Genomic DNA, 19,922 nt, shown 5'->3' with positions numbered 1-19,922 from the left:
GGAAAAAAAAGTGTTTGGGGAAAATATTTTTGCTTTTATTACACGGTTGTATAATTTTGTCTCAGCCAAATGGGCCTAAGGGAATTCAACCAAATTTAGGCTGGCATTTACCTTCATCAGGGCAAGGTTGTATCAACTGCCCCCTTTAAGTTTGGGCAGCCCAAAGGTCACAGAGCCCCACTGGGGACAGGGAGAATGCTCAGGGCCCCCCCAGGATGTGCCACCTCTGGGACAGGAATCCCCAGGGACGTGGCACCCCCAGAACGAGGACCCCTCGGGCCAAAACCCTGGGACAGGACCCACGCGTGACCACAGCAGAGGAGCCCTTTTCCCTCAGGGCAGGACCCCTCTGGATGTGGTCTCCCAAAACAGAACCCATGTCCTCACTTCAGCCTCTTCCTTCTCCTGCAGGAAGAGAAAGTGAAAATCTTTCATCCCCCACAGCCCCCAACCACTGCCTGCACCCCCCACTCCCCTTTGCCCCTTCCTGGGATCCCCCCACCGTTACCTGCTCAGGTGTTCCCTGGAATGGCTGAGTCAGGAAATGGGGGGATGGGAAAAGCCCAGGGGTGTGTGGGGCACAGACCCAGAGCCTCCACCCTGGGGTGCACCCTGGCCATGAGCACACTGTGGGGGCTCTGCTGGGCTCTGAGTCACCCCAAAATCTGAGGCACCCAGGGAAGGAGCTGTGACCCCCGCGCCCACCCAGCCACTCACTGCCCATCCCTGGGACCCCCATTCCCCCTGGAAACCCGACCATGGGACCCCCATTGCCTTGGTCTCTCCTCCCTGGGACCCCCATCCCAGGACTCCCATTGCCCAGGAACACCATGGCCTTGATCCCATCCCATGGGCTGCTTCTTCTTCCAAAACCACTCTTCCCCAGGGTCCCCTATTGTTTCCCCCTGGACCCCCAACTGTGGGACCTACATCCCATTACCCAAAATCCCTGGGGACCATGATTGCCCAGGACCCCCATCCCTGAATCCCCTCAGGCATGGAGACCGCAATTCCCTTGGACCCCCATCCTCGTGGACACCCATCCTTGGTTCCCCACAAGCCCTGGGCCCCCCCACTCCTGGGAACACCATCCCCCTCTGAGCCCCCAGACTATCCCGTAATGTCCCCAGTCTTTCCCTTTCTGTGTCTCCAGCTTTCCCTCGCCCTGCCCCCACACAGGGCCACCTACATATGGGGACAAGATGTGACCTCGTTTCCTTCCTCTTCATCCAAAGAGCCGCCACCCAGGGGACCGGTGGCCACAGCAGCGAGTGACAGCCAGTCCACATGGCTGGGGACACGGGGATGGCCGGGAAGGTGGCGCTGCTCCTGTGGGGTGAGTGCCCCGGGCACGGGCCTGACACGCCGGGGATGGGCCCTGGTGAGGCAGAGACCGGTGGGGAGGGGGCACAGGGGGGCTGCGGGGTGCCCTGAGGTCCCCAAGGCCAGCAGCGCCTCTCAATGGGCATGGACCCCAGTGTGACCAGAGTCCTGGAGTGGCTGTGGGGACAGGAGCAGGGGGATAGAGATGTGGGGACAAGGATATGGTGAAAGGAACCTTGGGGCTGTGGTGGCTGTGGGGACAGAGGAACAGGGATGCAGGTGCAAGGGCCACGTACCATGCAGATCGGCTTTGGGGACATGTGCCATTGGAATGGGATCACAAGCACAGGGACATGGGGATGTGGCTGTGGGGACAGGTGCCGTGAGGATGGTGGAGATGACCTGTGCAAACATGGAGTGTCCGCAGTGTCTCCATGTCCTGCCTTAACCCAGGGTGACTGAGGTGTGTGTGTCCTCACGACCTCCATGGTACACCAGTGTTCCATTGGGGACAGTCTGGGGACAGACACCACATCTCTACCCCAGGTGCTGCTGTTCCCTTAGTGCCACCCCCACTGAGCCCTGTCCCTTCTCCCTTCTAGCCCAGACCCTTGGCCTCGCTGGTAAGTTCTCAGGGGATGCCATGTCCCCATCCCACTGACCGCAGCCCCATGGTGGCCCAGGCAGGCTGGTGTCCCCTGTCACCTGCAGGTGCCCAGACCACCCAGCTCCTGGTGGAGCCCCCGTGGATACCAGCGGTGCTGTGGGACCGGGTGACACTGACCTGCAAGGGCTCGGGGACAGCCGGTGCCACCACCTGGTACAAGGACGGGCAGCACTGGGGGCAGGACAGACGCGACCGCTTCACTGTCACCGTGAGTGGCACCTACACCTGTGACAGACCTGGCAGTCGGCTCAGCCCCTCCGTGAGGGTCTTAAATGGTGAGGAGGAATCCTAAATGCTCCTGGTGGCCCCCCAGAGAGGAATATGTGGGCTTCACTCTGTGGGCAGCCTCACACCCCTTGTGTGGCAAGAGCCTGTCCTCTGCATACAGGAACATCCCAGTGCATCCCAGTGGGATGGGACCACTGTGGTGACACCTGTGCCCCGCGATTTTGTCTTACTGTCCCTGGGATCCTCCTGTGTAATAGAGACACCACCCAGATGTCCCCGGTGCTGTGGGCACCCACATTGGACAAATCTCGAGCCCCTCAGTGCAATGGGACCCTCCTGTCCACAGACCAGCTGGTGCTGCAGGTGCCAGCACAGGTGCTGCTGGAGGGGGACTCGGTGACACTGCGCTGCCGGGTCAGGCAGGACATGTCGGTCAGCAGGGTGCGATTTTACCAGGACGAGAAGGATCTGGGGGGGTCGTCACTGGGACCAAACTGTCCCTGTCCCCTCTGCAACTGCACCACAGCGGCCGCTACCACTGCGAGGGCTCGGTGAGCTTTGGGCCGTCACTGTCAGAACCAGTGACAGTGACAGTGCACGGTGAGCAACGCCATGACTGGAACTCCAATATCCCGACACACCCAAAGCCCCTTCCCAGTGGACTCAGAGTCACAGTCCTCACCTCCCCTCTCCTTCCCAGAGCGCTTCACGGTGCCGGTGCTGGAGGGTCCCCCCGAGCTCACTGAGGGCTCCCCCCTCAATCTCAGCTGCCTCAGCACCCCCAGTCCCCTGCGGCCCCAAGTGCCCCTCCAGCACCTCTTCTACCGGGACGGGCAGTTGGTGAAGGGCCCGCAGGTGTCCCCACAGCTCCTGGTGCCCGCCGTGGGGGTCTCCCACTCGGGGAACTACAGCTGCCAGGTGCGCTCCGAGGGGGGCGTTGTGCGGAAGAGCAGCGCCCGGCTCCGCGTCACGGTGCACAGTGAGTACGGGGATGGGCATGGGGAGCCCCCACAGCCCTCCCAGGTCTCCCCTCCTTGCTCAACCCTCTGCGTGCCGCCCTGCCTTCCCAGGTCTCTCCCTGGTTCCTCCCATCACCTTCCCTGCTGCCTGCATCCCTCTCTAGGTCCCCTCACCCCTCCCCAGCTGCATCTCTCCCTCTCTGAGGTCTCTCTACTCTTCACAGGTCCCACCATCCCTGTCTGGGTTTCCAGAACCTTCCCTGTTGTTCCATTAAACCCTTTCCATTCGTCTCCTTGCTGAATCTCCCATGCTCCCCTGGGGTCCTTTCCCGGCCTTTTCAATCCTCCCCCCCATCTCTGGGCCCCCTTCTCCCTTTCTGGGATCTCCCCACCCCTCTCTGATCCTCCCCCTCCCCTGAGTCCTTCACTGCTACCTGGTGTCCCCCACTCCTCCCATATCCCCAATCCTTGTGTCCCCTTGCAGGGGTCCCGCTCACAGGGGTGTCCCTGTGGGTGCAGCCCCCTGGGGGACAGGTAGCACCAGGTGACCACCTGGTGCTGAGCTGTGCAGTGGCCACAGGGACAGGTGCCCTGTCCTTCACATGGCACTGGGAGGGCTCGGGGACACCACTGGGCACTGACTGCAACCTGGAGTGACGGCATATTGGGGACAAGGACAGCGGCCACAGCAGTGCTGGGCCAGTGATGGGGACAGTGTGGCTGAGAGCCCCACACTGAACGTCACTGTCCTGGGTGGCAGGACCCTTGGTCTGAGGGTGATCCAACCCACAGCATCCCCAGTTCCACACATTCCCATTCCACCCCAACCCCCCCACACCATCCCCAACCCACCCCAGGTCACAGCCCCCACCACTGGGTGTCACAGCCCAGGGGAACTGGGACCGTCTGGCTCCAGGTATCCCCACTGCCAGGACATCCAGGCCATGGATCCCTAATGACAGCTGTCACATGCCCCCCTCCCCATCAGGTCGCATTCACCTTACTGAGCGTGACCCTCCCAGGGGAGTGAGATCCTTGGGATTGGGGTGATGCCCCTGTTGATATGCCTCATCAGGCCCATCACATCCTACCCATGCCATTCCCTTCCCCCCACGAGGTGACAGCCATCACCACCCTGGGATACAGCAGCCCTCATCCCATCCTCATCCCTCATCCCTCACCCATCACATGCCCCCATCCCACAGCACATGATGACCACACCACCATGGGGTCACTGTCCTGGGTGAAGGAGACCCTCTGTCTCCAGGTGCCACCCCATAGACTCCCTCATTTCCCCATGCCAGGTGCCAGCCCCTCCTCCTAACCTCAGCCCTGTCTGTGTCCCCGCAGTGCCCGTGGCCAATGCCACCATCACCCCTGGTCCCCTGTCACACCAGGTGCACGCAGGTGACCCCGTGACCCTGCACTGCTCCGTGCAGGTGGGATCAGCCCCTGTCAACTTCACCTGGCTGCATAATGGGCAGGAGGTGGCCCAGGGTCCCATCCTGGAGCTTGGGGACGTGGATGTGGGACATTCGGGCACCTACCAGTGCATGGCCACCTACCAGCTGGGACAGGATGGGCACCGCGTGTTCCGGGCACTCAGCCCTGAGCTGGCCCTGGAGGTGACACCACATGGACACTGGAACAGAGGTGGGGTCACACAGGGTCCCCAGGAAGTTCAGGACCCCTGGAGTGATAGGTGACTCTGACATGTCCCTTCTGTCCCCAGCAGTGGCCGTAGGGGTTGGCATGTCTCTCCTGTTCCTGGTCCTGCTCGTGGGTGTAGCTGTGGGCTGGCACCGGTGGAACAACAGGGGTGGGTGACAGTGGGGGCAACAGGGGACCTGGGGAGGTGGGAGGCCACCTGGAATGTGGAGGTGATATCAGCACCCACAGCCCCTGACTTGGGGAGTGCTGAGCACTCAGAACCTTTGCTCACGTTCCTCAAGTATTTGGGGTGGTGTTGGAGGGTCTTGCAGAGATGTTGGGGCTTCTTTCAGTGATGCTGGGGGAATTGGAGGGTCTCCTTCCCTGCCAGGTTTGGGCTTCTGGGAGCTCAGGTGGTCCAGAGCACTGGGGTGGTTCAGGAGTGTGGGGACCGTCAGGGATACTGGGGGGACCTGGGGAGAATTGAGGGCCTGGTGGTGGTTCAGGATTCCTGTGGGTGGATGGAGGCCCCTGGGACTCCAAAGTCACCACTTCAGTTTTCCTTTGCAGATGCCAGGAAGCACCAGCAAAGGTGAGTGCAGGCTCCAGCCATGATACACCTTTTACCCAAACCCCCAGCACCTCCCATCCTTTTCCACACACTCCCTTCTTCCCACAGGGCCCCCCCGGACCCTCTGGCACCCCCCATGGAGGATCCTCAGGCAACCTACTCGGTGCTGCTGGGGCCACATGGGCAACCGTGGGAACCCAGTGACATCTATGATAATCTGCAACAAAAGTTGTGACACTCTGGGGAACGGGAGGCACTGGGTGACACTGGGGATGCTCCCTGCATGGCTCCTGTGGTTGCCCCATCCTTCTAAGGGAGGTGGTCATGAGTCAGGGGGAGGCTACACAGGGCACCCTGTGCTCCCCATTTCCTCTCCTAGTGCCTCCGAGGGCTCCCCCATCCCCTCCCCAACCTCCGTCCAAGTGCTCCAAGTACCCTCAGTGGCTTCCCCATTCTCTCCCCACAAAGCTTGCAGTATACCCTGGGGTTCCCCATTCCCCCACTGCAGTGGTGTGCTTTTCAGTTTTATTTGTTTAATGTATGTATTCACGGTTTGTTCCATGTGTCCCCATAGTTTATCCCCACATGGTTTATCCCGGGTTTCAGTTATATGTCAATCATTGTGTTAAATAACCCCCGGGTCCTGTCCATCACATCGGGGCCTCTCCCTGCATCTGGAAAGTTCCAGGGAGAGTGTCGAGTGACTGGCCAGGATCCCAGCTGTTCCCTCCTTCCCCTCTGGGATAGGTCCCTGGAGAAATCCCTCATCTGCAGAGCCACACCCTGATCTATCCCTATTGGTTGTATCCCTAACCCTTTCCCTTGTTCCTCCCCGCAATAAAGGTTGTTGCACGGGGGCAGTCTGCGGTCTGCTGAGGCAGACTCCCTGGCGGTGAGGTTGCTCCTTGTGGGGCACCAATAAACTTCGGTGGCAGACCCCTCAACAGAGTGTGCTCTTCATTTCCTCGCCGTGATTATGCTTAGTGCTGAGCCAGGGACTCACGGGGTCGGCAAGGTTTGCCCTCTTACCGAGCCGTTCCTTGCTTGTCGCCGGTGCCAGGGCTGGCTGAGGCAAGACAGGAGGAGAGTCCTGGGACACCGACAGTGACACCCCTCCCCCGGTCCCATTCCGCTGTAAAAGGGGCAGTCGGGGAGGATTCTTTCTGATCGATTTCTTGATGAAAATGAAGCAGATATGTGGCAATATTATATCTGAGAACTGTTTATTGATAAAGAGGCATAACTGTTCTTATAGAAGGCGGATTAGAAGAGAGAATAGAGAGGGGAAAAAGAGAGACAGTGAGAGAAACAGAAGACGGGGGAGCATTAGTGCAAGAACCCCGGGTGCTCTGTTGGCATCAATTCGGCAGATGGAGTGTGCATGCGGCGAGCCCTCGTGGCCTTTGTGAGTGGCTGGGAACGATTTCCAAGTGGTGGCTCCTGAGCGTCTCTGGCATCGGTGAGCGATGGCTGCGGGCTGGCAGTGGGCTGGCTGTGGGCTATTGCTGTGGCGCTGGTGGCTAAGGGCTGGCTGCTATGGGTAGACACTGCGGTGCAGCAGGCTCGTTGCTGCAGGCAACGCAGGCAAAACGGCAAAGGCAGCGGGTGCATGCAGGCAGCCTCCACTCTTCTGGGGAAGTGGTGGACCACCAGGTTGTGGCTGGTGTGGCAGGCAATGGAGGAAACCTGGTGGCAGCAGCTGCAGATGGGTGCGGACAGCATCCACTGCGTTGGGGAAGAGGTGGAGCACCAGGCTGGGAAAGCCGTGGAGCACCGGGTTGGGGAAGCAGTGGAGCCCCAGGTCATCGCAGGAACAAGCTGCCTTGTGGAAGCAGTAAAGCGTGGAAGAACAGGTGCGGACAGGGAAGAAGGACCACAGGGAGGAAAAGGCGATGGCGGGATTAGGGCCAAGCTGACCCTAGGAAGCAAGCCCCTGATCCCCCCAAGAAACCCAAAACAGAGTGGCTCCTGTTGTGTCACAGTTAACTGCTTGTATTTGTGAAGACTCCTCCCACAGCCCAATTTCCTGGGCATTTTTCCCGGGCATTTTTCCCAGACATTTTTCCTGGGCATCCGGACATCTGTCCCACCAACAAGTGGGGAGTCGCTCACAGCCTGCTCATGGAAGCTTTCTCTCTCCTGATTGGCTGGTACATGAAGCTTCCCTAGGAAAAATTCGGGACAGGGTTCCCAGCACACATACCGCCCCTGGAATAATTTTTCAGTTCATGTATAGCGGATGTTGAGACATAAATGAAAATCAGATTAGTTCCTCTCAACCCCCCTTCTGCCAATGCAATCCTCCTCCCAGTGCTCCCAGTACACCACATGGCTTACGACTGCTTGTCCCAGTTTCAAGGGGGAAAAGGACCTGGTTTCCTGATCCTGGGACAAAAGTGCAGCTTTTTGGTTAAACTGACAGAAGTGGTGTTTCTTTGTTCAGCTCTGTCAGGCTTTAGGAATGAGATTCTTCAATCTTGGGCTGCCAATATGTCTTGAACTGAAAGACAGGTGTCTGCCAAGGAAGGAGGGAACCTGCCTCGGAATGGAAAATATAACCCCCTTCCCTCTTAATTACTATAACTTTGAAATTAAGGGGCCTTCAGGCAAAGATATGGGAACAGGAACAACAGTTCTTTACTAGTATAATTTGTGAGAAACAGGTTAATGGAAGTTGACTTTCCCTGGGTATTGTATGAATTGATATTACATTCTTGATTATCTTGTTCAATAAATATTGTGATGTTGTTAGTGTTGGGATAGTGATATGTGCTGTGGAGTGGTTGATGTTCTTGCAGTGGCCTGACTGCAAGGCTGGTTTTCGTTGTGGACATTAGAGATGCACCCCACACTCCCAGCGAGTGTTTCCATATAGGGAAAGTTTAAGGCTCACCCCTTAAAGTAAAAAACCAGGATCCTTCCATAGCCTCCTGACAAGGATTGGCTCAGTGCCAGCACAGAGGCATGGATTGGACTGTGAGAATGTAACTCAAAACCCCTTGGTGATCTTACTGGCTGCAAGCCAGGTTATCCCTCTGTCCTGGGGTGACATTGCGAGGTTTGTATTCCCAGTCGTCTGTTGGGCCTGGAAGCACAGGAAAGAGACAGGCACGCGGTTTGTTTTCAGAAACTTTCCTCTGCTGGCTGGCCTTGACAGTCGGATTCACCAACACATCGAGGGATGGAGAGATCTTGTTTTTTTTCCTTCGTGTTTTTTTTTTCTCTCTCAGTAGTTAGTAGGTTAGTTAGTGAGTAGCTAGCAGAGGGCAGAAGCTTCAGGGTTTTTCCTTCTCCTGTTTTTTTTTTTCTTTTTCTTTCTTTCCTGTTTTTTTCCTACTTTTTTTTGCCTTCCCTTGGAACTGTTACAATCTCTCTGGACTGAGGAGCCGGGGGAGTGCTGTGGGGGCTCGCACCCGGAACCCACCAAGATTCCATCCTGCGCAGAAACATTTCCCAGCACCAGAGGGACTGAGACAGAGCAACCACCTCCAGGAAGGACTTCTTTTCCAAATCTGTCATCTCTCCAGAGCGGCACAAAGTTCTTGTCATTGGCTATTGTCCAATTTATTGCGCTGGGGAGTGCTTTGCCTGTTTAATAAACAGGGTTCTTTCCACTTCTCTCTGAGAAGTTCTTTTCCCAACCAGTTGGGGGAGGGGAGGAAGGGCCCCTTAGGAGGTTTCCTCCCAAAATCTGCCTTAAACCTTTAACACCCTCCTAAAACATAAAGTATTTAAGAAAGAGCACAACAGGAAGAAAAGGCTTTTGGAGATGTTGTAGCAAGGTGTCTGAGGTTTCTCAGGTACCTGTGCAGGGCTTATTATTTGCTTTCTGTAACGTTTTGTTACTGTGTTATTTTTTCTTTATTGAACCTTTTGATTTGCAAAACATCTTCCAGGAGCAGTCTTGCTAAATATTATAGCCACTCTTCTGCCAAGCTGGACCCTCAGATGAAAACCCTAAAGGGATGGTTCTGTGTTTTGCAGTGTGGGTTTTGTGGGTTTACATTGCATGGACTGTTGCTGGCCAAGCCTTTGGGACATGACCTTAAAAGGAACAGAACTCCATCCAGTCATGGCCCTGAGGTCCACAGTGATGAAACTGCATTACTGCCGAGAAGAGTGACAGAGGCTGAGATTGTGTAATCAAAACAAATATTCATCAAGCTGATGCAGCACCAGGGGTATAAAAGGCAAAGCCACCGTTTTGAGGATGAGCCTTTTGCTTTGTGAATTTTTGTATTGTTTTCAATAAAACTTTTAGAACTCTTTCCCACTGGGGGTCGGAGTTGTTAATAACATATATATATATGGATAACAAGGCAAACAAACAACAACGACAGCAACGAACAGAACCAGAAACTCCACAACGGCTGCAGGCACTTTCCCTTTGATGCAGTTCCGGGCACAGCCAGCAGGGGCGCTTGTGGCTCCCGGCAGGGCAGGGCGGGTGTGATGACACCCCCACAGCTGCAGGGGGCGTAGTGGCACCAGCTTGGCTGTTTCTCTCTCTCTCCATGGTAATGGCGGGTGCAGTCGGCGTAAGGGGTGGAAAAGCGGCTTCCTTTGCAAACTCACAGAGGGCAATTTGTCCCGGTTCGCCTCCAGACAGTGAAATGTGCTGTAGCAGGAACCTCGGAAGCCGCAAGCTGAAATGGCAGAGGTGAGCAGCCCCCAGAGTGGCAAAACAAAAAGTAACACAAACTCCGCAGCTGTAGCAGGAGCCGCGGGGTGTCCCAGCAGGCACGCGGTGATGGCTTCCAGTGCAGAAAAACCAACCAGAGCAAAGGCAGAAAAACGCCGGGGCTGGGCAGCGGCAGCCTGACTCCCCAATGCAGCCAGGAGAGGCCCCTCAGAGGACGAGGGGCTCGGGTCCTGGGTTTTTTCCTGAGGTGCCTGAGGAGTTGGTGAGGATTCTTTCCAGTCAAAGTGGATGTTATAAGGTTGCAGTGCCATGGCTGCTCTTCCGAGCACAGGCTCACCCACAGTAAGGAAGGAGCAGTACAGGGCTGAATTCTGGTGGTGGCAGTGAATTCTCCCTGTGGGAAGCAGTTTGTTCCTTCTGATACCCAGATGGGGAGAGAGCTAAGAGCTGAGCACAGCCCCTCACACCCAAGCCAAAATCTCTGCCCGTCCAAGAGAAAAGCACCACAGCTTAAGTGGCTCCAGCCAGCTGCACCCCTTCCCCCCAGCCTGGCCACTTCTTTAGGCTCTCTTAGGGATGGTTGTTATTCTCTCTTAGCCACAAATGTGAGAAAACTCCTGGAGAGCAAGAAAACAAGAGGAAAAATCCTGATCACCAACACACGAAATACCAGAGGGTGCTGCCTCTCCTGCTCCCAGTGGAGACATAGAAGGCAAAGGTCCCCAAGGGCTGAAGGAAGAACAGTTTCCTGAAACAGCAACAAGAGAACAAAACCAACAGCAACAAGATTTAGAATCCAAAGGGTCACAAAAGAAACAATTTCCAGGGAATGCTCCCAACAAGGAACAAACCCCGGACCCTTCCTGCAGCATCCACAACACCTGAGAACCCTTCTGGCCCTGCCCCCACATCACTGTGTAAATCGCATTTTTTTTCAATGGAAATGGCTGATTTAGCCCCAATTTGATGCTGCAGGGCTGAGACCATGTAAATCAAGATAGGCTGAAGCTGTTGGGGGATGCCTGCTCCAAACTCCTGCCTTCTCACGCGTCCTCTGCAGGATCTGAGCTGGCAAGAGCAGGTTGGGAATGGAGCCCCAGGCAGGAAGGAGCTCCCCAACTCCTCCTCCTTGAAGCCCGCAGCCATCCAAGCGTGGGGCCCAGCCATGGCCCAGCCCCAGTGCACAGGGATGGGCACTGCCCAGCCCTGCTCTGCCCAGCCCCAGGTGGCAGCCACGACCTGAGGGTCCCCCCGCCCCCTTGGCTTTGATTCTGGCAGCTTTAGAGCTGCTGCAAAGGTGAGAATTCTGTGGCAGGAAAAGGCCTGGCTGTGGTTTGCTGAGCCCTGCAAGAAGCTCAAAAGCCAATGGGAGCCCAAGCAGTGGCTCTGCGAGGGCCTTTGATGGTTTTCAGAGCAGGGAGGGGTGGAAACCTTCCCCTGCAGGGGCAGCTGTGTGGGCAGCAGTCCGGAAATGAAGCAAATGATCATTTTGTCCCTCTCAGCATGGGACTGAGAGAGCCCCTAAAATCCTGCAAGTCCCACACCCATCTGCTCAACAACCTGACCGGGCCCCTCTCTCTTGAACAAAACCTGCAGCCCTTTGGAACCTTCCAGAAGGAATATTTGGGTTCAGGATGTGGACACCAGAAGAGAAGGAAAAGTGGAAATATTGAGCAGGGGCTCCACGCACGGATCTGGGGAACAGGGGTGTCCCAGCAGGAGCAGGGAGTGCCCTGGCAGGGGAATTCAGGGCAGGCTGGAGGGCATTTACCAGGGAAGCAGACCCTGAGGGACACACGGACATTTCCACGGATTCCTGTGCACTGTTCCAAGGATACACAGAGTTTCTCCCCTTTTGTCAGGAGAAGCCATGGGAAGTAAACCAAGTTTCAGGGTGGGAAGGAAGAAAAACTGGAAGAGTTCCGAAATATGGGCAAACCAAAGCCTTCCCTATGGGCTGGGTTGCTTCCCTACAGGCAGGGAACAATCCCATGGACCTGTTGAACACTCAGGGAGATTCCACACTCTGTGTTATCCACAAGTGAACGCTGCTGTGGGGTGCACCAATGGGCTCCTAAAGAGAACCAAAACGTCTCATTTCTCTGTGATTTGTTTATGTTTTTATTGTGAGCCACTTGTTGGCAGGGCAATGATTAAAAGGATTCTATCAACCAGACCATTTTCTACATTGTCAGTTTGATTTTTGATGAGTTTATTTTTTATGGGAAAAAAAAAAAAGTGTTTGGGGAAAATATTTTTTGCTTTTATTTCACGGTTGTATAATTTTGTCTCAGCCAAATGGGCCTAAGGGAATTCAACCAAATTTAGGCTGGCATTTACCTTCATCAGGGCAAGGTTGTATCAACTGCCCTCTTTAAGTTTCAGCAGTCCAGAGGTCACAGAGCCCCACTGGGGACAGGGAGAATGCTCAGGGTCCCCCCATGATGTGCCACCTCTGGGACAGGAATCCCCAAGGACATGGCACCCCCAGAACGAGGACCCCTCGGGCCAAAACCCTGGGACAAGACCCACGCGTGACCACAGCAGAGGAGCCCTTTTCCCTCAGGGCAGGACCCCTCTGGATGTGGTCCCCCAAAACAGAACCCACGTCCTCGCCTCAGGCTCTTCCTTCTTCTGCAGGAAAGAGAAAGTGAAAATCTTTCATCCCCCACAGCCCCCAGCCATTGCCTGCACCCCCCAGCCCCCTTTACCCCTTCCTGGGATCCCCCCACCGTTACCTGCTCAGGTGTTCCCTGGGATGGCTGAGTCAGGAAACGGGGGATGGGAAAAGCCCAGGGGTGTGTGGGGCACAGACCCAGAGCCTCCACCCTGGGGTGACCCCCTGGCCATGAGCACACTGTGGGGGCTGTGCTGGGCTCTGAGTCACCCCAAAATGTGAGGCACCCAGGGAAGGAGCTGTGACCCCCACGCCCACCCAGCCACTCACTGCCCATCCCTGTGACCCCCATCCCCTGGAAACCTGATCATGGGACTTCCATTGCCTTGGTCTCTCCTCCCTGGGACCCCCATCCCAGGACTCCCATTGCCCAGAACCATCACTGCCTTGATCTCATCCCATGGGCTACTTCTTCCACCAGAACCCCCCTTCCCAAGGGTCTCCTTTTCTCCCCTGGAGCCCCAACCCTGGGACCTACACCCCATGACCCCAAAGCCCTGGGGCAACATTTTCCTGCACGACCCCCATCCCTGAATCCCCTCAGGCATGGAGACCGCAATTCCCTTGGACTCCCATTCTCCTGGACACCCATCCTTGGATCCCCACAAGCCCTGAGCCCCCCCACTCCTGGGAACACCATCCCCCACTGAGCCCCCAGACTATCCCGTAATGTCCCCAGCCTGTCCCCTACTGTGTCTCCACCTTTCCCTCACCCTGCCCCCACCAAGGGCCACCTACACGTGGGGACAAGACGTGACCTCGTTTGCTTCCTCTTCATCCAAAGAGCCGCCACCCAGGGGACCGGTGGCCACAGCAGCGAGTGACAGCCAGTCCACATGGCTGGGGACACGGGGATGGCCGGGAAGGTGGCGCTGCTCCTGTGGGGTGAGTGCCCCGGGCACGGGCCTGACACCCCGGGGATGGGCCCTGGTGAGGCAGAGACCGGTGGGGAGGGGGCACAGGGGGGCTGCGGGGTGCCCTGAGGTCCCCAAGGCCAGCAGAGTCAGTGCATGGGCATGGACCCCAGTGTGACCAGAGTCCTGGGGTGGCTGTGGGGACAGGAGCAGGGGGATAGAGATGTGGGGACAGGAAGAAGGGAATAGAGATATGGAGACAAGGATGTGGCAAAAGGAACCTTGGGGCTGGGGCAGCAGTGGGGACATGGGAACAGGGATACAGGGACAGGGACTAGGGCCATGTCCCATGCAGATGGGCTATGGGGACAGGTGCCATTGGAATGGGATCATGGGCACAGGGACATGGGGATGTGGCAGTGGGGACACGTGCCATAGGGCTGGGTGGAAGTGACCTGTGCAAACATGGGGTGTCCACAGTGTCCCCATGTCCTGCCTTAACCCAGGGTGACCGAGGTGTCCCTTTCCTGAAGACCTCTGTGCTACACCAGTGTTCCCCTTGGGGAAAGTTTGGGGATGGACAACACACCTCACCCCCAGGTGCTTCTGTCCCTGCAGGACCACCCCACCCAGCCCCTGTCCCTTCTCCCTTCTAGCCCAGATCTTCAGTTTCTCAGGTGAGTCCTCAGGGGATGCCATGTCCCCACCCCAGTGTCCCCAGCCCCACACTGGCCCTGGCAGGCTGGTGTCCCCTGTCACCTGCAGGTGCCCAGACCACCCAGCTCCTGGTGGAGCCCCCGTGGATACCAGCGGTGCTGTGGGACCGGGTGACACTGACCTGCCAGGGCTCGGGGACCACCGGTGCCACCACCTGGTACAAGGACGGGCAACGCTGGGAGCAGGACAGACACGACAGCTTCATTGTCACCGAGGGTGGCACCTACAGGTGTCAGAGACGTGGCAGTGGGCTCAGTCCCCCCGTGAGAGTCTTAAATGGTGAGGAGGGGATCTTAAATGCTCACGGTGCCCCCTGATAGGTCTGGGTGGGCTTCACTCCACCGGTGGCCTCACCCCTCTTGTGGCAAGAGCCTGTCTCCTGCACTCAGGGACATCCCAGCGCATCCCAGTGGGATGGGACTCTCTGTGGCGACACCTGTGCCACGGGGTTTCTCGTTGCATCCCTGGGATCCTTCCACACAATGGAGACTTCGCCCAGATGTGCCCAGTGCCATGGGCACCCACACTGGACCTGTCTCGAGCCCCTCAGTTTTATGGGACCCTCCTATCCCACAGACCAGCTGGTGCTGCAGGTGCCAGCACTGACGCTGCTGGAAGGGGACTCGGTGACACTGCGCTGCCGGGCCATGCAGAACAAAACGGTCAGCAGGGTGCGATTTTACCAGGACGAGAAGGATCTGGAGGGGCCCCACATGGGAACCGAACTGTCCTTGTCCCCCCTGGAGCTGCACCACAGCGGCCGCTACCACTGCAAGGGCTCGGTGAACTTTGGGCCGTCACTGTTAGAACCAGTGACAGTGACAGTGCACGGTGAGCAACGCCATGACTGGATCTCCAATATCCTGACACCCCCAGGGCCCCTTCCCAGTGGACTCAGAGTCACAGTCCTCCCATCCCCTCTCCTTCCCAGAGCTCTTCACGGTGCCGGTGCTGGAGGGTCCCCCCGAGCCCATCGAGGGCTCCCCCCTCAATCTCAGCTGCCTCAGCACCCCCAGCCCCCTGCGGCCCCGAGCCACCCTCCTGCACCTCTTCTACCGGGACGGGCAGTTGGTGGGGGACCCGCAGGTGTTCCCACATCTCCTGGTGCCTGCCGTGGGGGTCTCCCACTCGGGGAACTACAGCTGCCAAGTGCAGTCCGAGGGGGGGACTGTGCGGAAGAGCAGCGCCTGGCTCCGCGTCACGGTGTGCAGTGAGTACAGGGATGGGCACGGGGAGCCCCCACAGCCCTCCCAGGTCTCCCCTCCTTGCTCAACCCTCTGTGTGTTGCCCTGCTTTCCCTGGTCTCTCCCTGGTTCCTCCTGGCACCTTCCCTGGTGCCTGCATCTCTCATCACATCTGCTCACCCCTTCCCTAGGTGCACCTCTCCCTCTCTGAGGTCCCTCTATTATCCACAGGTCCCACCATCCCTGTCTGGATCCCCAAAACCTTCCCCGTGGTTCCCTTCAACTCTCCATATGTCCCTGCAGTGGATCTCCCACCCTTCCCTGGGGTCCCTTCCAACCCCTTCAAAGCCTCCTCCATCTCTGGGCCCCGTTCTTCCTCCCTGGGATCCCCCCACCCCTCTCTAACCCTTTCTCTCCCTGAGTCCTTCACTGCTCCCTGGTGTCCCCCACTCCTCATCCCATGTCCCCAGTCCCTCCTGTGTTCCCCTTGCAGGGGTCCCGCTCTCAGGGGTGTCCCTGTGGGTGCAGCCCCCTGGGGGACAGGTGACACTGGGGGACCACCTGGTGCTGAGCTCTGTGGTGACCATAGGGACAGGTGCCCTGTCCTTCACCTTGGACTGGGGGTCTTGGCCATACTGCTGGGAACAAGCACCCACCTTGAGATGTGGCATGTAGGGGACAAGGACAGCGGCCACAGCAGTGCTGGGCCAGTGATGGGGACAATGTGGCTGAGAGCCCCACACTGAACGCCACTGTCCTGGGCGAGCAGGACCCTTGGTCTGAGGGTGATCCCACCCACAGCATCCCCAATTCCACACATTCCCATTCCTCCTCAACCCCCCCACACCATCCCCAACCCACCCCAGGTCACAGCCCCCACCACTGGGTGTCAATGCCCAGGGGAACTGGGACCGTCTGGCTCCAGGTATCCCCACTGCCAGGACATCCAGGCCACGGATCCCTAATGCCAGCTGTCACATGCCCCCCTCCCCATCAGGTCACATTCACCTTACTGAGCGTGACCCTCCCAGGGGAGTGAGATCCTTGGGATTGGGGTGATGCCCCTGTTGATATGCCTCATCAGGCCCATCACATCCTACCCATGCCATTCCCTGTCCCCCACGAGGTGACAGCCATCACCACCCTGGGACACAGCAGCCCTCATCCCATCCTCATCCCTCACCCCTCACCCATCACATGCCCTCATCCCACAGCACATGATGACCCCACCACCATGGGGTCACTGTCCTGGGTGAAGGAGACCCTCTGTCTACAGGTGCCACCCCATAGACTCCCTCATTTCCCCATGCCAGGTGCCAGCCCCTCCTCCTAACCTCAGCCCTGTCTGTGTCCCAGCAGTGCCCGTGGCCAATGTCACCATCACCCCCGGTCCCCTGTCACACCAGGTGCACGCAGGTGACCCCGTGACCCTGCGCTGCCCAGTGCAGGTGGGATCAGCCCCTGTCAACTTCACCTGGCTGCACAATGGCCGGGAGGTGGCCCAGGGTCCCATCCTGGAGCTTGGGGACGTGGATGTGGGACATTCGGGCACCTACCAGTGCGTGGCCACCAACCAGCTGGCACAGGACGGGTACTGTGTGTTCCGGGCACTCAGCCCCGAGCTGGCCCTGAAGGTGACACCACATGGACACTGGAACAGAGGTGAGGTAACACAGGGTGATTGGGATTGTAGGACCCCTGGACTGACAGGTGACCCTGACGTGTCCCTTCTGTCCCCAGCAGTGGCCGCAGGGGTTGGCGTGTCTCTCCTGTTCCTGGTCCTGCTCGTGGGTGTAGCTGTGGGCTGGCACCGGTGGAACAACAGGGGTGGGTGACAGTGGGGGCAACAGGGGACCTGGGGAGGTGGGAGGCCACCTGGAATGTGGAGGTGATATCAGCACCCACAGCCGCTGACTTGGGGAGTGCTGAGCACTCAGAACCTTTGCTCACGTTCCTCAAGTATTTGGGGTGGTGTTGGAGGGTCTTGCAGGGATGTTGGGAGTTCTCTCAGTAATCCTGGGGGAATCTGGGGGGTCTCCCTCCCTGCCAAGATTGGCTTCTGGGCACTCATGGGGTCCAGAGCACTAAGGTTGTTCAGGGGATCAGGGGGGGCATCAGGGATGCTCAGGGGTCCTGGGAAAATCTGAGGGTCCAGTGAGGTTTCAGGATTCCTGAGGGGGCCTTGGGGACCCCACAGTTATCCCTCCTCTCTTTCCTTTGCAGATGCCAGGAAGCACCAGGAAAGGTGAGTGGGGGGCTCAAACCACACTGTCCCCTTTCACCCCAACCCCCAAGACCTCCCATTCCTTCCCACACATCCCCTTTATCCCCGCAGGGCCCCCCCAGATCCCCCGGCCCCCCTAGAGGTGGGGGAGGTGCTGTACACCCACGTCGTGAGCACCAAGCAGATGGGGGGTGAGTACAGGGTGGGACACACACACAGGGACACGTCACCCACGAGTGTCACCCCCACCCAGATCCTACAGCCAGTGTCTCTCGCAGTGTCCCCCCGTGCCACCACACTCCAGGTGACCTACGCGGACCTGCGGGGACCCCATGGGCGACAGCGGGAACTCAGTGACATCTACGGGAATGTGCTGTGACACTCGGGGCTCCAGTGGGCACTGGGGGCCTCTGAGGGAACTGAGATGCGATGGGGGACTCCACCTGTGGGCGCGTGTTCCCCCCCTCCCCCCCCACCCTCCCCCCTGGCTCCGATGGGTGCCCAACATTCACAGGGAGGTGGGCATAAGTGGGGGTCATGTGTGAGGCTGTACAGGGCACCCAGAGCTCCCCATGCCCCCAGAACCCCAAAGGGCTTCCTCACCATCCTTCCACTACCATGACTGGCTCCCCATTCCACATCCAAGTGCTCCCAGCACCCACAGACACTTCCCCATTCCCTCCCCACAGTGCTCCCAGTACCCACAGGGGCTCCCTAGTTCCCCTCCCAGTGCCTCTCCATTGCTCCCAGTAGATCCAGATGTTTCCTATTCTGTCTCCCCCTACCCCTGTTCTCCTGGTGACTCTGCAATCCCCCTCTCAGCACTCTGAGCAAACCCATGGCTTCTCATCGCTCCTCCCAGTGCCAGAGGAACACAGGACTTGTTTCCCTGGATTGGCACCAAAATGCAGCGTTTTGGTTCAACTGGCAGAAATGGTGTTTCTTTGTACAGCTCTGTCGGGCTTTAGGAATGGGATTCTCCAATTCTGGGCTGTCCCTAAAAACCAGGGGCTTCTGCTCCTCCCCCTGCCAGTGGAGGCACAAAAGGCAAGGGTCCCAAAGAGCTGAGAGAAGAACATTTTCCTGCAAACAGCAGATAGAACAAAAGCAACAGCAACAGCAACAAGGTTCAGTATACAAAGGAACACAAAAAAACTATTTCCAGAGAAAGCCCCTTAAAAGGAAAACACCCCAAACACTTCCCCCAGCACGTTTCCTCCACCAGAGAAACCTGGTATGGCCATGGATCTTCGTTACTCTTGATGGCCAAAGCGATCTTTAGGAGGCTATGGATTTTCTTCTCCTCTGTCCAAAACCCCACCTCTGCTGTGTTCCCCACACAATGACTTCACAAAGGCCCTGTGTGGTAGTTCCAGAGCCTTCCACTTTTTAGGGCACTCAGAATGAGTCCGTGGCACAGGGTGGGGCTGAATTTCCAGTCAGTTCCAGGAGCTCTTGATGCCATTCCAGATCAAGGCAAACTGTACCATGCCCTCTGCTACCAAAGGCATGGTATCCTGCTTTCAAGGTGTCTGCCAAGGAAGACTGGAACCACACTTGGAATGGAAAATATGACCACTTTCCCTTTCAAAATATTATAACTTTTAAATTACAGGGCTTCCAGGCAAAGATATGGGAACAGGAATAACAGTTCTTTACTAGAATACATATAACAAGGCAAACAAACAACACCGGCAGCAAAAACAAGCAGAAGCACAAACCCAGTCCCAGCCCTCTCTGGGCTGCGGGCGCTTCCCCTGCGGTGCAGTTCCGGGCACAGCCGGCAGGGGCGCTGGTGGCTCCCGGCCGGGCAGGGCGGGTGCGATGATTCCCCCGCGGCTGCAGGGGGCGCTGTGGCAACAGCTCGGCTGTCTCTCTCTCCATGGTTAATGGAGACTCAGCCGGCGGGAGAGAGAGAGAAGCTTCCTTCCCTCACTGATGGGGCTGGGGGGCAGCCTGGAACGGTGCCGCTCCAGATGGCAAAATGGACTGCAGATGGAACCCTTGGAGTGGCAGCTGGAACGGTGGGGGGAGGCACACACCAGCGTTTCAAAGGAAGTTTATCAAAAACTCTGAAGCTGTAGCAGGAGCTGCAGGGCTCGGGTGGGACATGGGGTGTCAGGTTAGTGTAGCAAAAAGCCTGAAGCAGTGGCAGAAATCAGTGGAGCTGGGCAGCCACAGCCGGGCTCCCGCAAACAGGCAGGAGATGCGCCCTCTGGGAAGGTC

The 19,922-nt window shown here is 57.7% G+C and overlaps 1 protein-coding gene and 1 pseudogene across 1 annotated transcript; both read left to right on the top strand.

Annotated features, from left to right (window-relative positions):
- The first annotated feature begins 1,287 nt into the window (after positions 1-1,287).
- On the top strand, positions 1,288-5,663 carry LOC136304087 (Fc receptor-like protein 4; annotated as a pseudogene).
- A 7,890-nt stretch (positions 5,664-13,553) lies between these two features.
- Positions 13,554-18,075, top strand: LOC136304074 (Fc receptor-like protein 4). The gene is given in 10 exon segments (XM_066207744.1): positions 13,554-13,602; positions 14,228-14,274; positions 14,276-14,567; positions 14,865-15,119; positions 15,220-15,498; positions 16,832-17,134; positions 17,213-17,299; positions 17,696-17,717; positions 17,808-17,887; positions 17,975-18,075. Coding segments are annotated over 10 exon segments (1,515 nt in total).
- Positions 18,076-19,922: the final 1,847 nt, after the last annotated feature.

This window comes from Chamaea fasciata, unplaced genomic scaffold (genome assembly GCF_029207755.1).
Source record: "Chamaea fasciata isolate MVZ Bird 193981 ecotype frontalis unplaced genomic scaffold, bChaFas1.0.hap1 SCAF_47, whole genome shotgun sequence".
Taxonomy (NCBI): Eukaryota; Metazoa; Chordata; class Aves; order Passeriformes; family Sylviidae; genus Chamaea; species Chamaea fasciata.
Note: the sequence above shows the minus strand (reverse complement) of the source record. Positions and strands in the feature narration are given on the sequence as shown.